The sequence below is a fragment of the Mobula hypostoma genome, chromosome 2 (genome assembly GCF_963921235.1).
Source record: "Mobula hypostoma chromosome 2, sMobHyp1.1, whole genome shotgun sequence".
Taxonomy (NCBI): domain Eukaryota; kingdom Metazoa; phylum Chordata; class Chondrichthyes; order Myliobatiformes; family Myliobatidae; genus Mobula; species Mobula hypostoma.
In genome coordinates, this window is record NC_086098.1 from 243,887,254 (window position 1) to 243,908,473 (window position 21,220).

General features: G+C 46.8%; 1 protein-coding gene across 4 annotated transcripts in view; it reads left to right on the plus strand.

Annotated features, from left to right (window-relative positions):
* The window catches only part of LOC134343040 (small conductance calcium-activated potassium channel protein 3-like), a 149,862-nt gene that overhangs the window by 14,699 nt on the left and 113,943 nt on the right, over nucleotides 1-21,220 (plus strand). For all 4 annotated transcript variants that reach the window (XM_063041869.1, XM_063041870.1, XM_063041867.1 and 1 more), the window contains exon 2: nucleotides 17,843-17,938. In XM_063041869.1, the coding sequence (XP_062897939.1) occupies nucleotides 17,843-17,938 (96 nt within the window). The remainder of the gene's footprint in view (nucleotides 1-17,842; nucleotides 17,939-21,220) is intronic.

Genomic DNA, 21,220 nt, shown 5'->3' on the forward strand with positions numbered 1-21,220 from the left:
GTGTAGACAGAGTTTGTGGAGGAGGGATTGGTTTCCGTGATGTGTCCCGCTGTGTCCACATCTCGCTCAAAGTCACGTGCTTAGACTGAGTGAACTTCTCAGGCCCTTTGTCAGAACCAGATTTCAAACATCTTCCTTGTCTCCCATTTTGGGTCTTTTATATTTATAAGTTTGTCTTGTGTTATCTCAGAATGGTTTACTTGAACTTCAGCAGTTAAGGTGATGGACACAGTGAGAAAATGACAGTGTAATTAAGGTAATACACCAAGAGGTGAGAGGGCAGAACTGCGGGATGTATGAGAGGGAAAGAACGACAGATGCAGCAAAGCAGAGGGAGACGTCTCAATGGGTTGGAGCAGAGCAAAGGCGGTTTAATCAGTGAAGTATGATGCATGATGTTTAACAGGAGTGCCTACCCCCTGGTCTGCTGAATTTCTACTTTCAGCAAAAGCTGTTATGGTCTGTGACTGTGGTAGAAAGGTGGTTTGGGAAGCGGTGGCTGTAACATGGGTGATATCGGTCAGGGATCGGTTCTCACTGCTGCCCGTGAGGGGTTTGTACGTCCTTCCCATAACCATGGGATTTCTCCAGCTGCTCCGGTTTCCTCCGTTCCAAGCGTTAGTAAGTTGTAGAGTTGCTATGTAGGTGCCTGAGGCGTGGCCACACTTGGGGTCTACACTGAGATTTGCTCACTGATTTGGTCTAGCATAAGGGATGCTTTTCACTGCTTCCATGTACATGTGACAAATAAAACTAATCTTTATCTTTTTATCCACTGCTGTGGCTTTCTCCATAGAAATCTGTCTTGCTTGCTCCTGGGTGGCAAATTATGATCTCCCGGGCATCTGTGTGAGATGCTTCTTCTCTTTCTGGAGGGTTTCATGAATTATTTTTGCTTTTCGTTGCTATGAGGTAAGAGATGGGCAGGCAGCTGTGAGCTGAGTATATGGGAACTCCAGAAAACAGGGATTTTATTCCACCCTGGTGTACGTGAGCCTAAACAAATGTGAATTGTGTAGCACTCAGGACCTGCTCCAGCGTTTGAGTGCTGTGGCTCCTCCTACCTCGGGCTCACCTCCACCTTCCTGCCTGTTCCCAGTCTCCCCCAGTTTCCTTGTGTCCCAGAAAGCTGACGACCTCAGCGATGGACGTATTCAGAGTACCCTTCCCTGAAGGAGAGTTCCAAACACATACCGTCCCCTGTCTCTTTGACTCCATCGTAAACCAGTCGCCAGTCTCTCCTCTCTGGAAGTTTCCTCCCCTCATCCTAGCCATGCCTGAATAAGGTTCTCTTTCGCTCTTCTAAATGTCAACAAGACTGTGGCCAGCTGACTGAATCTTGCGTTATCGATGTCTGCATCTCCAGTGTTGACTGAGTAGGTATTCTGAGACCCTTCCAATGCAAATTGGAAGCAGCTGAGACCTCAACTTTGCAAATTAGAAGCACATGTTAGCATTGTGGTTAAAACGGCTGGGTTCAGTTCCTGTTGTGTGAGTAGATCCCACGTTCTCCCTGTTCTCCAGGTGCTCTGGTTTCCTCCCACATTCCAAGGGCGGACAGGGTAATGTTTGCAGGCATCTGCAGGATTTTTTTTTTGTTCAGAGTCAGTAAGTTGTTGACCTTCTGTGTTGGTGCCAGAAGTCTGGTGACACTTATGGGCGGCTCAGCCCAGTCCTCGCTGACTTGATGCAAATGACAAGTCTTTTCTATACATTTCGATATATGGGTGACGAACGAAACTAACCTTGCTAAACTTACTAATCTTTATTTCTAAATGGTACGTGTACACCAGATGTAGTCTTGTCAGTGCACGTTACAAATCCAACAAGAGTTCCTTGTGTTCTACTAGATCTGTCCTCCTAATTGTTGTACGTGATTTGACATTTTCATGTACAATGCCCCTTCCACCACCTCCACAATATTCTGTTCATTTTCCAGAATTTAATCCAATTTCCTTTCTGTAGCACTCCACTCATCAAAAAATTTGCCCATTCACTTGACCTCTCCATGTTGTTCAGTCGCTCGTGACCTCATGGACCATAGGGTTCTCATGGCAAGATACGCAAGTAGATTGCCAGGCCTTTCTTCTGCACAGATACTGCTGCTGCCCAAGTTGGGATCTGGCTAGGTTTGAACCATCTGTATTGAAGTTCAGCGCTGATGCTACCACACCACGGCCGACCTCTCTATCATTTCCCCCTACAAATACTGTCTCCAGTTTACTTCCCCAGCTATACTTGCATGGTTAACAAATGTGTCTACAGAGAGTACGAATGCTGCAATCTGGAGCTAGGAACTCAGCATGTCCAGCAGCATCTGTAGGTGCGATATAGAAAGAGGAATTATTGATGTTGTGGGTCAAAACCCTGTGTCAGTATTGGTCCTGCAGCAGACAATTTGTTCTAAAATCGTCGGCATTTTTGGATCCCATTATCTGATGTGGGATGTGCTTGCACTGGTGTGGGACCAGAGGTGATTTAGAAGAATAGTCCCAGGATTGAAAGGGTTAATGACAAAGGATCATTTGGCTCTGCGCCTGTAGTTAAGAGAGGGGGGTCTGGGGTGGCAGTGGTCTCATTGAAACCTACTGAATATTGAAAGGCCGGCACAGAGTTGACTTGGAGAGGATGTTTCCAGTAGTGGGAGAGTCTAGGACCAGAGTGCATAGCCTCAAAATAGAAAGACGTCCCTTTAGAATAAAGATGAGGATGAATTTCTTTATCCAGAGGGTAGTGAAACTTTGGAATTTATTGCCTCAAATGTGTGTGGAGACCGAGTCATTGAGTATACTTAAAGCAGAAGTTGATGGGTTTTTGATTGGTCAGGGTATCGAAGGTTATGGGAGGAGGCAGGAGAATGAGGTTGGGAGGAATGATAAATCAGCCGTGGTGAATAGCAGATCAGACTCAATGGGCTGAATGGCCTAATTCTGCTCCTGTGTGTTGTGGTGTTATAAATCTTTGTACAAAACGTTTGAAACCCACTTCATACCCCCCTCTGTCATAATGTCATAAATTAAATCAGATGCCACAATTTGAGTGTCGATGAAGGGTCTCAGCCTGAAACTCAACTGTTCATTTCCCTCAATAGTTGCTGCCCCACCTGAGTTCCTCCAGCATTGTTTGTGCGTTGTTCCAGATTTCCACCATCTTTGTCTACAGAAATTGTATAATTTGAGTGCTTTATAAGCAGTCTGCAGTCTGGTCAGAAGCTGCAACACAATGATGCAGCCAGACGAGGCTCTCAAATGGGGGCAGGGAGCCTGGCACACCTCAATCTCCTCAAAGTGTAAATGCTGCTGTGAATTCTTGACTGATGTGGTAATGTGGGTTCAGGTTAGGTCATCCATTATGTGCACACAAAAGAACTTTGTGCTGTTCACTCTCTCCACGGCAGCGCCATTGTGCAGTGGAGAGTGGTGGACCCGGACTCCCTGAAGTTCACAGTCATCTCCTCTGTCTTGTCCATGTTGAGACTCATTATTCTCACGCCATTTGACGAAGCCGCTCTGCCTCCTCTCTGTGGACTCATCGCCGTTGCTGATGAGGCCGGCCGTTGTTGAATCATCAGCGAGCTGGATGCGGTTCGAGCTGGTCTGGCAGTGCAGTCGTGAATCAGCAGTGGGTTGAGCCCCAGTGCTCAGCAAGATGGAGCTTGAGATGTTGCTGCCGACTCCGACTGGGGTCTTTCTATCCAGTTACAGAGAGGGGTGTTGAGTCCCCACAAGGACCACTTTCCCCACCGGCCTCTGAGGGGCGATTATTTCAAATGCTGAGCTGAAGTCGATGAACAACACCCTCTCATTTGAGGCATTATTTCCCAGGTAGGGTGGAGGGCTGAGATTGTAGGGTAGTAACTTACTGAACCTGGTGGTGTGGGGTGGAATGCTCCTGAAATCCTGCTGGATGGTGGGAGCAAGACGAGGGCATGGCCAGATGGGACCCTTGCTAGATGCTGCTCTTTGCAGTGCTCCTTATAAAATGATCGATGCTTTGCTTGGGCTGTATCAACTCACTTCTTGTAAACTTTTTCATTCCTGGACATGGTGTTTCCATACCAGGCTGTGATACAATCATCTGGAACACTATCCACTTTGCATCTATGGAAATCTGTCAAAATTAGCAAATCTATGCAAACTTCTAGTAGAGTCACTGCTGTGTGTTCTTCATGATGCTGGATGCAGGACGGATCCTCCACCACAGGGAATTTAAAGTTACTGACTCATGGACCTTCGGTTTCCTCCGCCTGTACTTGATAATAAGCTTTTTGGTCTGTTGAGGAATCACTCGGCCAGATTTTCATTCCCTCTCCTATAGGCCAATTAGTCGCCACCTTTGATCTGGCCAACAACAGTGGTGTCGTCAGCAAACTTAATGCGTGGCATTGGAGCTGCTCTTGACCACATAATCGGAGGTAGAGCAGGGGGAATAAACACACGGCCCCGTGGCTGATGGTGAGTGTGGATTCTCTCTGAACAGTTCCCATTGAAAATAGTACACATGCACCAGGTCCAGTCTTGCCAGTGCCCGGTAGAAATCTAGCAAGAGTTCCTTGTGTTCTGCATCATTTGCCTTCCTAATTGCTGTACCTGCAGTCTGACTGTGTCACATAAACAACACTATCCCTCCACCTAACAATATTTATTTTCTAGTTTTTAATAAAATTCCTTTGCTGTGATACCATATCCAATATTTGCCCATTCACTTATCCTCTCTATATCCCCCTACAACTACTCTGTCCTCAGTTTGCTTCCCCACCTACATTTGGATAGCTAGCACACTTGGCTACAGAGAGACAGGACTGTTGGTGCCGTATCTGTGGCAACAAGCTGCTGGTGGAACTCAGCGAGTCAGGCTCGTTGTGTTGGTGCTGTTGCCCCATCAATAGTTCCTCTCCTCCTACAGATGCTGGTCAACCTGCTGAGTTCTTGCAATTGGTTGTTTGGCTCTACTACACCTGATCCCTTTAAGTCAATCTGCCAGGTAATGTTGCTGCTCTATAAAGCCCTGGTTAGACCACACTTGGAGTGTTCAGTTCTGGTCACTTCATTATCATCGTTGTGGCTATCCCTCGAGCTCAAGGATGATGGTCTTCGTTCTGAAGTGGCCCACAGAGTGAAGACGCCTGTGCGTGTGTTTGTTTAACGTGTACTTGATGTTGCACTCCAAGAAGCACACGATACTTCACAAATCAACCAACTGATTCCAATGGCATGGAAACCACGACGATTGGAGCTGATGGATTTGTTGCAGCCTTCATTCACCTTCACAGCCGTAGAGTTCGAAGTAACTTCGTCTGCTTGTTCCACCATTGAGGTCTTGGTTTGATTGTTCTTTGTCAGGGACCTCACCCTCGACCTTACCGCCATGGGTGACCCTACCAGGAGCATAGTTCCAGATGGCATCGGTCTCAGGATCACAGGACCACACAAGCTTCTCCGCCACGACAAGGTGAAGATCCACAGAGAAGGATGTGGACCCCTAACCCATACATCTTTGGAAGGTGGGTGGAAGCCAGAGTATATTCCAAAGACGTATGGGTTAAGGTTATTAGTGAGTTGTGGGCGTGCACTACTGGCGCAGAAGCATGGCCCCTTGTGGCTGCCCCCAGCCTCTGGTTTTGATGGAGTATTTCTGCATGTTTTGTTGTACAAAGCTAATCTTTAATCGCCTGCCTTTAGCAGTCACCTTTTAGTGACACATTATCAAATGACTTGAAAAATCTAAATACATTACATCTACAAGCTGTCCTTTATCTATCCTGCTTCTTGCATCATGAAGGAACTCTAATTTCTCAAGCTCCACTCCCTTCTTATAAAAGCTGACTGACTCTATTTGTGACTTTGTAAACGCTCATCATAATATCTTTAATGGATCCTAGCACTCTCCTATTGGATTTGGGGCTAACTATCTGATTAGTTTCCCTCTCTGTAGCTCTGTCCTCAGTCAATGATTGCCTTTATGCTTTTTTTCTCGTCCGCTCTGGGACCTTTCTAATATCTGGGGAATTTTTGAAAATTGAAAGCACAGCATCCACTATCTCTGCGGTGCAGATCGTAGGGACCAAGGGAATTGTGTTTAATCCCATTAACATGCCCAGAGCCTTCTCTCCCCAGTGGCAAAGTTTGAGCTGAGTGTTTCTACCAGGCAATCTCTACCATTATTGTAATGCTTTTAGTGACTTCTACCACAAAGATAAACATTTTTATTCATTTTTTTCCTCATTATTAATTCCCATGTCTCGGCCACTAAGAGGCCAGTGGTAATCTTGTCTGCTCTTATGTAACTTTTAAAAGCTCTTTTAATGATTAGATTAGCTTTATTTTTCCCATATACCTGGCAATGTACAGTGAAATACCTCATTTGCGTCAAATCAAATCAGTGAGGGTTGTGCTGGGGGCAGCCTGCAAATGTTACCACACTATTGTCTCCAACATAGTCCACACTCCCTAACCCTAACCAGTATCTCTTTTTGGAATGTGGGAGGGAACTGAGGCACCCAGAGGAAAGCTACATGGTTATGGGGAGAGCGTGCAAACTCCTTAAAGGCAGCAAGAGGGAATTGAACTCAACCTTACAGCTGGTGACGTAAGGCACTTACACTAACCACTATGCTATGGTGCTGCCATGTTAATTTTTGTTGTTAGTAGTTGTATTAACAATATTACCATTCCAAACTGTAGGTCCAAGGATGCCTGCGTGAGGCCACTCTCAGGTTGGAGGACCAATCCTTCAAATTCTGTCTGGGTAGCCTCCAACCTGACTGTACGAATATCGATTTCTCTAATTTCCAGTAATTTCTCCCCCCCCCCACTTCTTTTTCCATTTCCATTCTTGCTCACCTGAGTATCACCGCCATCTGGAGCCCACCCCCCTTCCCTTTCTCCCGTGATCCACTCACCTCTCCTATTAAACTCCTTCAGCCCTTTGCCTTTTCCACCTATCACCTCCCAGCTTCGCACTTCATCCCCCCGCTTCCCTGTCAGCTGATTTCACCTATCACTTGCCAGTTTGGACTCCATCCCTCCACCACCACCTTATTCTGGCTTCTTCCCCCCCCCCCCTTCCTTTCCAGCCCTGGTAAAGGGTCTCGGCTCGAAGCGTCGACTGTTTTATTTCCTTCCATCGATGCTGCGTGACCTGAGCTCCTCCAGCACCCATGTGTTGCTGTGGATTTTCAGTATCTGCTGAATCCCTTGTGATTGGTTATTTTCTGATCAGTTTACCCCTAGTGAGGTCCTCTAGATTTAATAGGTTGTATCTATTTCCTTTAATATCTGCAAAGTAGCACCTACGAAAGGATGATTTGGGTGTCTTGGGATGGCATTCCTGTCACACAGCAGTGACTACATTTGATAAACCATAGAAAAACTACAGCACAGAAACAGGCCTTTTGGCCCTTCTTGGCTGTGCCGAACCATTTTCTGCCTAGTCCCACTGACCTGCACACGGACCATATCCCTCCATACACCTCCCATCCATGTATCTGTCCAATTTATTCTTAAATGTTAAAAAAGAACCTGCATTTACCACCTCGTCTGGCAGCTCATTCCACACTCCCACCACTCTCTATGTGAAGAAGCCCCCCTCCCTTATGTTCCCTCTAAACTTTTCCCCCTTCACCCTTAACCCATGTCCTCTGGTTTTTTCTCCCCTTGCCTCAGTGGAAAAAGCCTGCTTGCATTCACTCTATCTATACCCATCATAATTTTATATACCTCTATCAAATCTCCCCTCATTCTTCTATGCTCCAGGGAATAAAGTCCTAACCTATTCAACCTTTCTCTGTAACTGAGTTTTTCGAGTCCTGGCAACATCCTTGTAAACCTTCTCTGCACTCTTTCAACCTTATTTATATCCTTCCTGTAATCTGGTGACCAAAACTGAACACAATACTCCAGATTCGGCCTCACCAATGCCTTGTGTCTTGATAGCCTGTAAGTGTCATGGGATATTGGAATGAGGTAAACAGCTGAAATATTTTTATTTGTAACTGTACTACAGAGTCATTTTAGACTTGCCAGGATAAAGAGATTGGGTTTATTAGTCACGTGTACATCGAACCACATGGTGAAATACATTGTGTCAATGATCAACCAAGTGTCGTCACACCTCCAGCGCCAACATGGCAGGCTAACCTGAACCTGTGGGAGGAAACCAGAGCCCCAGGAGGAACACGCCACGGGGAGAACGCACAAACTCCGTACAGATGGTGCACTGAATTGAACCCTGGTCTTATAGCTGGCTCTGTAACACGTTATGCTAACTGCTACACTACCTGGATTAGAGAACGTGTATTGTGAGGAAAGGATAACCGAGCTACAGCTTTTATCTTCGGAGTGATGGAAGATGAGAGGTAATTTGGTAGAGGTGTTTATATTAAAAGTTAGGGGGAAGTTCCTGAACCAGCATGGATAACTACATTTAACCGATTCCACAATCTATGGACTCAAGAACTCATGTTCCCAGTATTATTTATTTTTCAAATTTATTATTGGCATGATTTGACCTCTTTTGCAAATTGGATGTTTGTCAGTCTTTGTGTGTAGTTTTTCATCAACTCTGTATCTGTATTTTTGTGTAACAAAATGAATCTCAGTATAGTGTTATTTATTAATGTTATGCCACTGGTGTTTAGGGCAGCAACTAAGACCCTCCATCTCTGGCAGTGTTCAGGGCATCCTCTTGGTTTTCACTGCTGTCAGCCATGCAAGTCCCAGGTGGACACTTGGATGTAGAAGGATTCTTCATTGCTGTCTCCATAAGTTTTGTTTGACCAGTCGGGGTTGTTAACCCTGAGCTGAACCCCTACAACTGGAGGACCAGTGGACCACTCTTAGTCTGTCCTCTACTCTTTGATCTGTTTGGCATGGGTGATCCTACCAAGAGCCAAAGCACAAAGCCCTGACTCCATTCAACATAGCTCTCTGGGTCATTGAAGCACGCAATCCTCCAAACCCTACAATAAAGTTTTGGTCCTCTTGGAGATCAGTATAGTATCTGGTGACATCTATAAACTTTGATAATACATTTACATTGAACTTTGAGAGAGTAAACCCCCAGCACCTTTCACAGGGTATCTGTTTAAGGTGAGTGGAGGCAAGTTTTAGGAGAGATGTCAGAGGTTTTTTTTTTAACACAGTGGTGAGTGCCTGGAATGCATTCAGTGCTGGTGGCACAGGCTGATACATTAGAGACATTTCAAAGAGCCTACAAATGAAACAACTCTAAAATGATCACTTCAGGAAAATGGAGAGAGGACATTTCCAAATGTGATCTAATCAGTTTTATAGAGCTGTAACATTACCCCATGGCCATTGAGTTAAAAAGACCAGCTTAAGGGTGACTTAAATGGATCAGGTGTAGTACAGCCAAAAGCTAGAAAATAAACAGAATACTGCTGAGGTGGAGGGATGGGTGTTTTATGCGAAACAGTCAGACTGCAGGTACAGCAATTAGGAAGGCAAATGATGCAGAACACAAGGAACTCTTGCTGGCTGTGTACCAGGCTTGGTGTGACTGCATCTGCTGCACCTGTACAATTTGCATTGGAAACAGTTCAGAGAAGGTCTACTCAGTCAGCTCCCAAGATGCAGACATTGATAATTCAGTTAGCCAGTCACAGACTTGATGAGATTTAGAAGAATATCAGAGAACCTTATTGAAAAACGGGTACACAGATGGAGAGAAGGTTTCCCATCCAGAGGTAGGCGAATTGGTTCATAAGGGACAGCCAATTTAAGATGTTTTCCCACAGGAGATTACATGACCTCTTACGTGACCACAGGACCTCTTTCTCGGGGTGGGGGTGGGGGGGGTACTCTGAATATGACCATAAATTAAAAGCTCATGTGTACAAAGTCGCAAAGAGTAGTGGGAGACTGGAGGATTGGGAAAACTTTAAAAAGCAACAGAGAACAACTAAACAAGAAATAAGGAAAGGGAAGATAGAGTATTAAAGTAAATTAGCATAAAACAAAAACAGATAACGAAAGTTTTTATAATTATATAAAGTGAAAGAGGGTGGCTAAAGTCAACGCAAGTCCTTGGAAGACAAGAAGGGGAAGTCGATATTGGGTGATAAGGAAATGTCTGAGGCCTTGAATGACTATTTTGTTTTGGTCTTCATGTCTAATATCCAAAGAGTGATGTTATGGATGAAATGGGAGGTGAGGACCTTGATAAAATCACTGTCACTAAAGAGATAGTGATGAGCAAACTAGAGGGCCTGAAGGTAGATAAGTCCCCTGGTCCTGATGGGATGCATCCCGGGGTGTTAAAGGAATTGGCGGAGGTTATAATAGATGCGTTGGTAATCATTTACCAAAATTCTCTAGACTCTGGGCAGGTCCCGGCAGATTGGAAGACAGTAAATGTCATGCCACTTTTTAAAAAAAGGATGTAGGCAAAAAACGGGCAACTATAGGTCAGTTAGCTTAACATCTGTAGTCGGGAAAATGCTTGAAGCTGTCATTAAGGAAGAAATAGTGAAACATTTAGAAAGGAGTGGTTCCGTTAGACAGACGCAGCATGGGTTCACAAAGGGCAGGTCCTGTTTGATAAACTCACTGGAGTTCTTTGAGGACATAATGAGTGCAGTGGATAGAGAGGAACAGGTGGATGTCGTATACTTGGATTTCCAGAAGATGTTTGATAAGGCGCCGCACAAGAGACTTATAAATAAGATACAGATGCATGGAGTCGGAGGAAGTGTATTGGCATGGATAGTGGATTGGTTAACCAATAGAAGGCAGAGAGTTGGTATAAATGGGTGTTTCTCCGTTTGGCAGTCAGTGGTGAGTGGGGTGCCGCAGGGGTCGGTGCTGGGCCCGCGGATGTTTACCATTTACATTGATGATTTGGAAGAGGGGACTGAGTGTAGCGTAGCAAAATTTGCCGATGGACACTAAACTGAGTGGAAAAGCAAATTGTACAGAGGAGGTGGAGAGTCTGCAGAGGGATATAGGTAGGTTAAGTGAGTGGGCCAAGGTCTGGCAGATGGAATACAACATTGGTAAATGCGAGATCATCCACTTTGGAAGGTATAATAGAAGAGCAGATCATTATTTAAATGGTGGAAGATTGCAGCATGCTGTTGTGCAGAGGGACTTGGGAGTGCTTGTTCATGAATCGCAAATTTTGGCTTGCAGGTACGACAGGTTATGAAGAAGCCAAACAGAACGTTGGCCTTCATTGCTAGAGGGATTGAATTGAAGAGCAGGGAGGTCATGCTGCAACTATACAGGGTACTGGTGAGGCCGCACCTGGAATACTGTGTGCAGTTCTGGTCTCCATACTTGAGGAAGGATATACTGGCTTTGGAGACTGTGCAGAGAAGGTTCACCAGGTTGATTCCAGAGATGAAGGGGTTAACCTGTGAGAAGAGATTGAGTCGCCTGGGACTATACTCTCTGGAATTCAGAAGAATGAGAGGGGATCTTATAGAAACATACAAAGTTTTAAAAGAGATAGATAAGACAGAAGTAGGAAAGTTGTTTCCATTGGTAGGTGAGACTAGAACTAGGGGACATTGCCTCAAGATTCAGGGGAGAAGATTTAGGACGGAGATGAGGAGAAACTGTTTTTTCAGGGAGTGGTGAATCTGTGGAATTCTCTGCCCAGGGAAGCAGTTGAGGCTTCTTCACTAAATATATTTAAGAAACAGTTAGATATTTTTTACATAGGGGAATTAAGGGTTATGGGGAAGAGGCAGGTAGATGGAGCTGAGTTTACAGACAGATCATCCATGATCTTATTGAATGGCAGAGCAGGCTCGATGGGCCGGATGGCCCACGCCTGCTCATATTTCCTATGTTCTTACTACCAAGTCTGAAGTTATCAGCTATCTAGGACACAAAGGAAATTGAGAGACAAGGGGAACAGGCAGAAAGGTGGTACTGGGCCCAAGGTACAAACAGCCACTAACCTTCTGTGGGGCAGAGTTTGTTTTCAGCTCCAGATTCCAGCACCCGCAAGACTGTGTCTTCCTAGCCAAATTGGGTGAGGAAGAACACTGGTCTCAATTGGCTTTGAGGTTGGGAGTTTGAGGGGAAGGTATAAGAGCCGGTGTTATGAAGGCAAAAAGGGGGACTATCGAATGGTAGTCCTTTAGTCCACGATTTACTGACTTTTCAAGATCAGTCTCATCTTTCCCGGGATAGCAGGTTGCACCCTCAACCTGTTGCCCCAATTAACCGGGACTTTTGCCCAACAGCGTAACGCTGTCCCGGGGTATTTGCGGCCGCACGCTTGTTTAGGTCTGGGCTTCAATCTCAAGTGCCTGGAGGAACGCGACTTGCACCCGAGACCTCTGGGGTGGAGTAGAGCTTTTGCCCCCCCAGAGAAGAGACAGGGTGACTGGGGCTCGATAAAAATATTCCTTCCTTTCTCTCCGCCACCTCCTGCGTTTGCTTTTTAAGAGGCTTTTATTTTTAAACCTCGGAACACCTGAGTTAGTCTGATCAGAATAGGCATGTTTGTTTTCCGAGATTACGCCCGTTTGCGCACATTACTCCAGGTCGGGGGTCAATTGTCTCCGAATTCAGTGAACACACAGCTGCGCTCTGCTCCCCAGAGCCCTGCGCACATCTGGGCGCTGGCCAGCCGTTCGGTGACCGCGGACAGCCTAGGATAAACAAGCACAGCGGCGTGCCGGAGTGTCAGCAGCGTGTTCGTGTCGCCGGGACGGTTTCACTTGTTTGTGAAATCCGGAGCAAGACCGGATCGACCTCGCAGAGATCAAAAGATTAATACACAGGCACAGGTTTATCGGCTCCGGGCATTGAATACTGGTCTTGCAGGCCACACTGACACATTGGTGTTGAACACTATGAGCTCAGGGGCGAAATGCAAAGTGAAATTCATTTGGGCGCGTAATAAGTTCACAGCTGCTCGGGCAAGCCCAGTTTGTCTGAAGCAACCGCACGCTTTTGAATGCCAGCTGTAACCGAAGCTACGGCTGTACGGAGCGCATCGCGGCTGGCAGACCATGCAAAGCTAAATCCCTGAAATAGCAAAGCCCTGCAAGACAACCCCTCAGGCGTGAGACCGCAGACGCTGGCATCCAGGACACGAGTCAAAGTGCTGGAGGAACTTTGAAAGTCAAGGTAGATCTGCAATCGAAGAAGATTCAGTAGACGTCACGAGATAGTTCGAAGTGTGTATCTACCGTATACTACCCTGAGATTTTTCTTGCATTCACTGTGGAATAAATGAAAAAAAAACAGAATTAATGAAAAGCTACATACAATCAAAAACTGACAAATAACCTAGCCCTCGGGCTTCTGTACGTCTCGGCCGATGACAGTAAGGGGAAGAGAGCTTGGCCTGGTTGGTGGGGATCCTCTCATGGACTCGGTGGGTCGAGCAGCATCTGTGGGGGAAGATGGGCAGTCCAAGTCCCTTTGTCTGAACTGTGCCTCCAGGCCGCTGGTCACCTTGTCCAGAACGAGATCGCCTTTGTCATCTGCACAGCGCCGGGTGTGCACGGGTGCAATGAAAAGCTTGCTTGTAGCAGCGTCCCAGGCTCACGGCATCAGGTACACAACATTCAAGAGATGTCAATTAAATCAGAAATAACACAACTGAAACAAAAGATGTCCATTGCCGTGCTACACCAGCTCCCTCACCATTCCGGGCCCTGCCAAGTGAGGTTTCACTTCATCTGCAAGACTGTTATGGACATCTATTGGCTGCCTCGACATCGGTGAGACTTGATGTAGATTGGGCTACCGTTCCATAGACAACCTTCACTCCATCCGCCACAAAAGGCGGGAGTTTTCCCAGTGGACACCCATTTTAATTCTGCTTCCCATTTCCAATTGGAAATGTTGGTCCATGGCCTCTTCTACTTCCCCAGTGAGGCCACTCTCAGGTTTGGTGGGTGGGTCATTCCATCTGGGTAGCCTCCAACCTGATGGCACAAACGTTAAATTCTGATAATTTCTCCTCTCTCTTTTTTCCTGTTCCAGTTCTGCCTTCTCTCTTCTCACCTGCCCATCACCACCTCCTGGTGTCCCTCCTCCATCTCTTTCTCCCATGGCCCACTTTCCTCTCCTGTCAGATCCCTCCTCTTTCAGCCTTTTGCCTCTTCCACCTATCACCTTCCAGTTTCTTACTTCATCCCTCGTCTCCCCCACCCACTCACCTTCCCCCCTCACCTATCACCTACCAGCTTGTACTCTTTCCCCCCCCCCGCACCTTATCCTAGCTTCTGCCCCTTCCCTTTCCTTTCCAGTCCTGATGAAGGGTCTCCACCCAAATATCATTTTTCCCCCTTCCGTAGATTCTGCCTGACCTGAGTTCCTCCAGTATTTTGTCTGTTGCTCAGATTTCTGGCATCAGAGACTCTTGTCTCCATTGCAGCTTGAAGTGGTCATAATGTTGCTGTGCTGCATTGATTAGGGTTGTGCAGATTGGTTTGAGATGGTTGAAGGGAAGTCTCTATCCTTGAACCTGTTAGTGCCGGACTTGGGGCTTCTGTTCCTCCTGATCGACGGGAGTTGCTGAAAAGGATGGACGCTGAGTAGCGAATTGAAATGTTTGGAGTGAGTCCGGTCAGTTCACCAGGAATGGTCACGCTGCAGTGCTGGGCCAGGACGGAGTTTAAATTCTATTTTTATATTTAGATTTACAGCATGATCCTAGCCTCTTCCCAAGACTGAAAACATCCTCTCCATCCCCTCTTTCCAGGCCTTTCATTATCCGATACATTTCCATGAGAAACAATCTAACTTTCATCCCAGAGCCATCAATCGCTCCTCATTCTTTTCAGTCTCAAGTACACACTCTGCACCGGCCTATCCTCCTCGGAGATAGTCCCCAAAACTGCTCGCGGTACTGCACAGACGCAAGGGATTCTGCTGATGTTGAAGGGTCTCTGCCCAAAATGTCGACTGTTTATTCCCCTCCATAGATGCTGCCTGACTTGCCGAGCTCCTCCAGCATTTTGTGTGTGGTACTCCCGATATGGTCTGACCAACGCCCTATAAAGCCTCAGCAGTACATCTTGCTTTTACACCCCAGGCATTTGCCTGCATTAATTCCACCTCCTTGTATGCCCTGTCCAGATACCTCGTAAATGTTACAGTTCCTGCCTCCGGCAGTTCATACCAGACACTAGCAATCAGCAGACTCGATGGGCTGAATGCCCGTAAAACCTTGCCATTTGAATAGCCTAACCAGTATTGTTTACGGGGCATTGCACAGTGGCAGAGAACGTCAGCTGTTCATAAGCTGTAACAAAATGTACCACAAATAATTTATCCTTCCCTTCAGTACAAGCAAACATTTTTAAAGGGTTGAGAGTTATTAAAGTATCCTTCCCTTGGGCCTTATAGGAAGGTTTAATCAAACGCTAGTCTGTGGAGGAAAGGTCTTGTTATTTCCTGTGGAGAAGAAGCCGACAATACCTGCTTCTGAGTTATCCAGGAGCTGCCTTGAGGGCAGAGGGTGGAGGTGGATGGAGCGTGTTCTGCCTTCAGATCGGTGACCAGCAGCGTTTCGCAGGGATCATTTCTGGGACCCCTGCTGTTTGTGATCGTTATAAATGACTTGGATGAGGCTATTGATAAGATGCAGAACTGAGATGAGAAGTAGCAGATGGATTTAAATCTGGAACAGTGTGAAGCAATACACTTTGAAAGGTTGAACTTGGAAGGCAGAGTACAGGGTTAATGGATTCTTAGCAGCGTGGAAGAAAAGAGGAATCTTGAGGTCCACCCCCACAGATCCCTCAAAGTTGCCACACAAGTTGATAAGGTGGTTTATAGAGCTTATGGTGTGCTGGCCTTCAATAATCGGGATCGAGTTCGAGAGCTGCAAGGTAATGTTGCAGCTCTATAAAACCCTGGTTAGACCCCACTTCGAGTATCGTGTTCAGTTCTGGTCACCTCATTATGGGAAGGATGTGGAAGCTTTAGAGAAGGTGCAGAGGAGATTTACTTGGATGCTGCCTGCATTGGAGAGTGTCTTATGAGAAAGGTTGAGTGAGCTAGGGCTTTTCTCTTTGAAGTGCAGGAGGATAAGAAACGATGGCAGTCAGTGCTTTTCTCCCCAGGGTGGGAAAGGCTAATTTCTTCCACCAATCCCCACCAGCAGCTTACTTCATCCCTTCTCCCACCTATCCCCTTACCAGGTCACCTGCCAACTTATCCTCCCCCCACCCCCACCCCCTCCAGTCCTGGTGAAAGGTCTCATTCTGAAACATCAGCTCTTTATTCCCCTCCATAGATGCTGCCAGTTCCTTAAGGTTGGTGGGGGGGGGGGGAGGGGGTGGTCAGTAGTGGGGGGCAAGCTCCCACTACCTATTAAATGCTCTCAATGGTGTGTTTCTCAAATAGCCTCTGACAAGCAAGTCCTGTTCCTTCATGTGTAGTTTAGCTTCTAAGCGGGGGGGGGGGACAAATTTCTACTGACAGGAGCAGGGGCAAAGGTGGGTTACTGGAGCCTTAAAGCCACTCACTTTGGGCAGATGGGGCTTGTCAGCTGTGGTTGGCAGCTCATCCAGGAGGAGAACTCCGATCTCCGGTCTGGAGCTGGAGTCCCTAAGGCAGTCCTACGGTGAGTTCAACACTGCCTGGCAGCTCCTGCGGTGCCGCCGGTGCCAGACTATGTCGGTCTCTGCCGTTCCTTTGGGTTCATCCGCTGCTTGGAGAGGGGGAGCCTGCTGCGTGGGCTGCAGCTTGCTCTCCATGTCGTACTGCCCGGGCTTGCATATCCTGTAGACGGCTAGGATGCAGTGACCGTGGTCAACCCCGACCAACGGAGGGCCTCAGATGCTGCTGAACTTGCTGAGTTCTCCCGGCATTTTGCGTCTGCTGCCCTGGGTTTCCAGCATCTGCAGAATCTCTTCGCGTTTGTGTTTCTGCACATCTCCTTTAAACTTCTCCCTCTCACTGCCCTCTTCTACTTGACGTTTCTACCCTGGGAACAATTTACCAACAGTCATAGTCATACTTTATTGATCCCGAAGGAAATTGGTTTTCGTTACAGTTGCTCCACAAATAATAAATAGTAATAGAACCATAAATAGTTAAATAGTAATATGTAAATTATGCCAGGAAATAAGTCCAGCACCAGCCTATTGGCTCAGGGTGTCTGACCCTCCAAGGGAGGAGTTGTAAAGTTTGATGGCCACAGGCAGGAATGACTTCCTATGACGCTCTGTGCTGCATCTCGGTGGAATGAGTCTCTGGCTGAATGTACTCCTGTGCCCACCCAGTACATTATGTAGTGGATGGGAGACATTGTCCAAGATGGCATGCAACTTGGACAGCATCCTCTTTTCAGACACCACCGTGAGAGAGTCCAGTTCCATCCCCACAACACCACTGGCCTTACGAATAAGTATGTTGATTCTGTTGGTGTCTGCTACCCTCAGCCTGCTGCCCCAGCACACAACAGCAAACATGATAGCACTGGCCACCACAGACTCGTAGAACATCCTCAGCATCGGCCAGCAGATGTGAAAGGACCTCAGGAAATAGAGACAGCTCTGACCCTTCTTGTAGACAGCCTCAGTGTCATCCTCCCCCTCCCTCCCATGTTTTTGCATCAGGTCTCCGTTCCGCCCCCACTACAATCCAAGTTTGTTCAAGCTTTCCCTGTAGCTCTAGCCCTGTGCCCTGTGTCCCGGTGAGCCTCTCCCCAAAGCCTCTGCATCCTTCCTTCAACAGGGCTGACCATAACCGCGACAGCAGCGCGCACAAACCTTCCCCCTCTGTGTGCTCATTCCTTGTTTGAAAGGAGTGGTTGCGATGGGAGATGGCTGGACAGAGTCCAGATTCTGAGATGAAGGGATTGCCGTGTGTTTAACTTTTGATGTAATTCACCTGTTTTTCAGAGTTCCATGTATTCGCTCTCACTAAAATGCCTTATCAGTTTCTCCACGTTCATCCTGCTTGGACTCGTCATTGCCTACCATGCCAGGGAGGTCCAGGTGCGTAATCTCTCTGACTACTGATTTAAGTCATTTTTTTTAAATTTTCAGTGGATTCTGGTTAATTGGGACATGGCGGGGCCAGGACATTTTGGCCGAATTAAGCGACTGCCCAATTATCTGAAGTTTCATGGAAATAGTTAAACAGACAGACTGAGTAACAAGTTGGGCATTTACATTGAATACAGAACAAATTAGAACACTGCCATAGTACTACTGTACTATAAAACTATATTAGTTCCTAATAGCTATTAACAATGGAATTCATCCAGTGTACGCAACAAACAAAATCAGTGCAGACACCTCGTGCAGATAATAGTCTGCCTTCATACAATGCTGTCAATGATTGCGTCCTCCAAATCTTCATCGTCATTGTAACTTGCAAGAGGATTGTTGATGCCTTCAAATTGTTCGCAGTTCCTAACTTGTTGAAATCATTTCGCTTTCACTCCCTGCTGTTCCTGGCATCTCCAAACCTGAATGCTTGAAACCGCAGTGAGCAGAGCGGTTACTGCTTGTTTCTTGCTGGTTTCAGTGCCAAAAATCACTGCTTTTTGAACATAAACACACGCAAATAACACTATTTTAAAGTGCTACACATGCCCTTACACTTCCTCCCTTACCACCATTCAGGGCCTCAGACAGTCCTTCCAGGTGAGGCGACACTTCACCTGTGAGTCGACTGGGGTGATATACTGCGTCCGGTGCTCCCGATGTGGCCTTCTATATATTGGCGAGACCCGACGCAGACTGGGAGACCGCTTTGCTGAACACCTACACTCTGTCCGCCAGAGAAAGCAGGATCTCCCAGTGGCCACACATTTTAATCCCACATCCCATTCACATTCTGACATGTCAGCCTCCTCTACTGTAAAGATGAAGCCACACTCAGGTTGGAGGAACAACACCTTATATTCCGTCTGGGCAGCCTCCAACCTGATGGCATGAACATTGACTTCTCTAACTTCCGCTAATGTCCCACCTCCCCCTCGTACCCCATCCATTATTTATTTATATACACACATTCTTCCTCTCTCTCTCCTTTTTCTCCCTCTGTCCCTCTGACTATACCCCTTGCCCATCCTCTGGTTTTTCTCCCTCCCTCCCCCTTATCCTTCTCCCTGGGCCTCCTGTCCCATGATCCTCTCATATCCCCTTTTGCCAATCACCTGTCCAGCTCTTGGCTCCATCCCTCCCCCTCCTGTCTTCTCCTATCATTTTGGATCTCCCCCTCCCCCTCCCACTTTCAAATCCCTTACTCACTCTTCCTTCAGTTAGTCCCGACGAAGGGTCTCGGCCCAAAACGTCGACTGTACCTCTTCCTAGAGATGCTGCCTGGCCTGCTGCGTTCACCAGCAACTTTGATGTGTGTTGCTTGAATTTCCAGCATCTGCAGAATTCCTCGTGTTTGCTATTTTTAAAACTGTTCACTCTAAGCACGGTAGAGTATCTAATGGCCGCACAAGTACGTGCGACTGACGCTAGTTAGAACCTTTTGAGCAATAGTCTCCTGTCCCTGTTATGCGGTATAGTATCCCAAATAAGCAGCTGTCCTGATCAACTGATGGCCCAATTAACTGGAATCCACTATACTATTGTAATTTAGATTTTTAAAATGATTATGTACTGCTGCTGCAAAACAACCCAATTCTGAATCCTATTTCTCTATTCCCCATGTGCCTTTCTAAGAGTTTACCAAATGTCCCTAATGTATCTGCCTTTACCACCATCCCTGGCAGTGTGTTCCGCGCACCCACTACCCTGTGTAAATAACGTACCTCTGTCATCCTTATTCAAATTTCTCTTAAACGTTGCACTTCACCGCATCCACTGGCAGCTCATTTTGCACTCTCATCATCCTCTGAATGAAGAAGCTCCCGTTTAGGTTCTTCTTAAATATTGCACCTTTCACCCTTAACTCATGACCTTTAGATCTAATCTCACCCAACCCCAGTGGGGAAAAAGCCTGCTCGAATTTACCTTATCTATACCCCCAAAATTTTTGTATACTATTCCTCCATCAGATCTCCCCTCATTTTGCTACGCTCCAGGGAATAAAGTTAAAAACCTATTTTAGTCTTTTCCTATATCTCGGTGAGGTACTGCAACCCCCAGCAAAGAATTCAATAAATTTACTACTCTCTGGAAAAAGCAGTTCCTCCTCATCTCAGTGTTAAATCCACTTCCACCAAAACTTGGAGTTACGTCTTCTGGTTCCAGTTTCACTGAGCAGTGGAAATGGTTTTCCTTCCTCTGTCCTTTTTATAACTCTCCTCTGGGGCTTCTTTCCTCTTCCCACTGCTCTAGGATAAAATCTCAAACCTTCCTCCAACCCTGAGGCCTAAATCTTTTCTCATCACGTGTGCCTCGTGGCTTCAGGGACTTAGGTTTGATCCCGACCTCCGGCACTGCCTTTGTGGAGTTTGCATGTTCTAGCTATGACCGTGTGGGTTTCCCCCCTGGGATTTTCCAGTTTCCTACCCTATTGAACGTTGAAATGCCTGGTTAGAGGGGATGTGGAGAGGATGTTTCCTATAGTGGGAGAGTCTACAGTCTCAGGATAGAAAGACGATCCCTAGAACAGAGATGAGGAGGCATTTGTTTATTGAGAGGGTGATGAATATGGAATTCGTTGCTACAGATGGCAGAGGAGCCAGCACTCAGTAATCCCCTGATTTAACGCTAGCCCAATCAGCAGTCTACCAACCAGTAAGCCTTTGGACTGTGGGAGGAAACCAGAGCACCCGGAGGAAACCCACATGGTCACTGGGAGAACATACAAACTCCTTTCAGGCAGCAGTGGAAATTGAACCGGATCAGCTGTACTGTGAATTGTTGTACTAAACATTACGCTACTGTGCTGCCATGCCTTTGGAGGCCAGGTCATTAAGTATGTTTCAAATCAAGTTTAATTATCATTCAAACCATACATGGATACAGGTGAATGAGAGAGTACTCCTCTGGGGCCAGGGTGCAAAGCATTCAAAATAGTGAGCAAAGAAGCATATTCACTCCAAAAAAAAAACATGTATGTAGTCTAAGACCTTGCCCGGCAATCGATGTTACAGTCTGGTAGTGTACAGATGCACGCCGTCCGGCCTGTCATTTCACTGCTTGAACACGGGAGGGCAGCACCAGCAGGAGAGGAGGGCCAGGCCCCAGCTGAGCGCGGATGCCACGCTGTAATCCTTCTGTGTCTTTCACCTGGCCTGCAGCAGCAGGCAAGCCTGAGGCTTTTGAGGCCTAGTTCTTGCTACAACCGAGGCTACACAGCTCCCATGT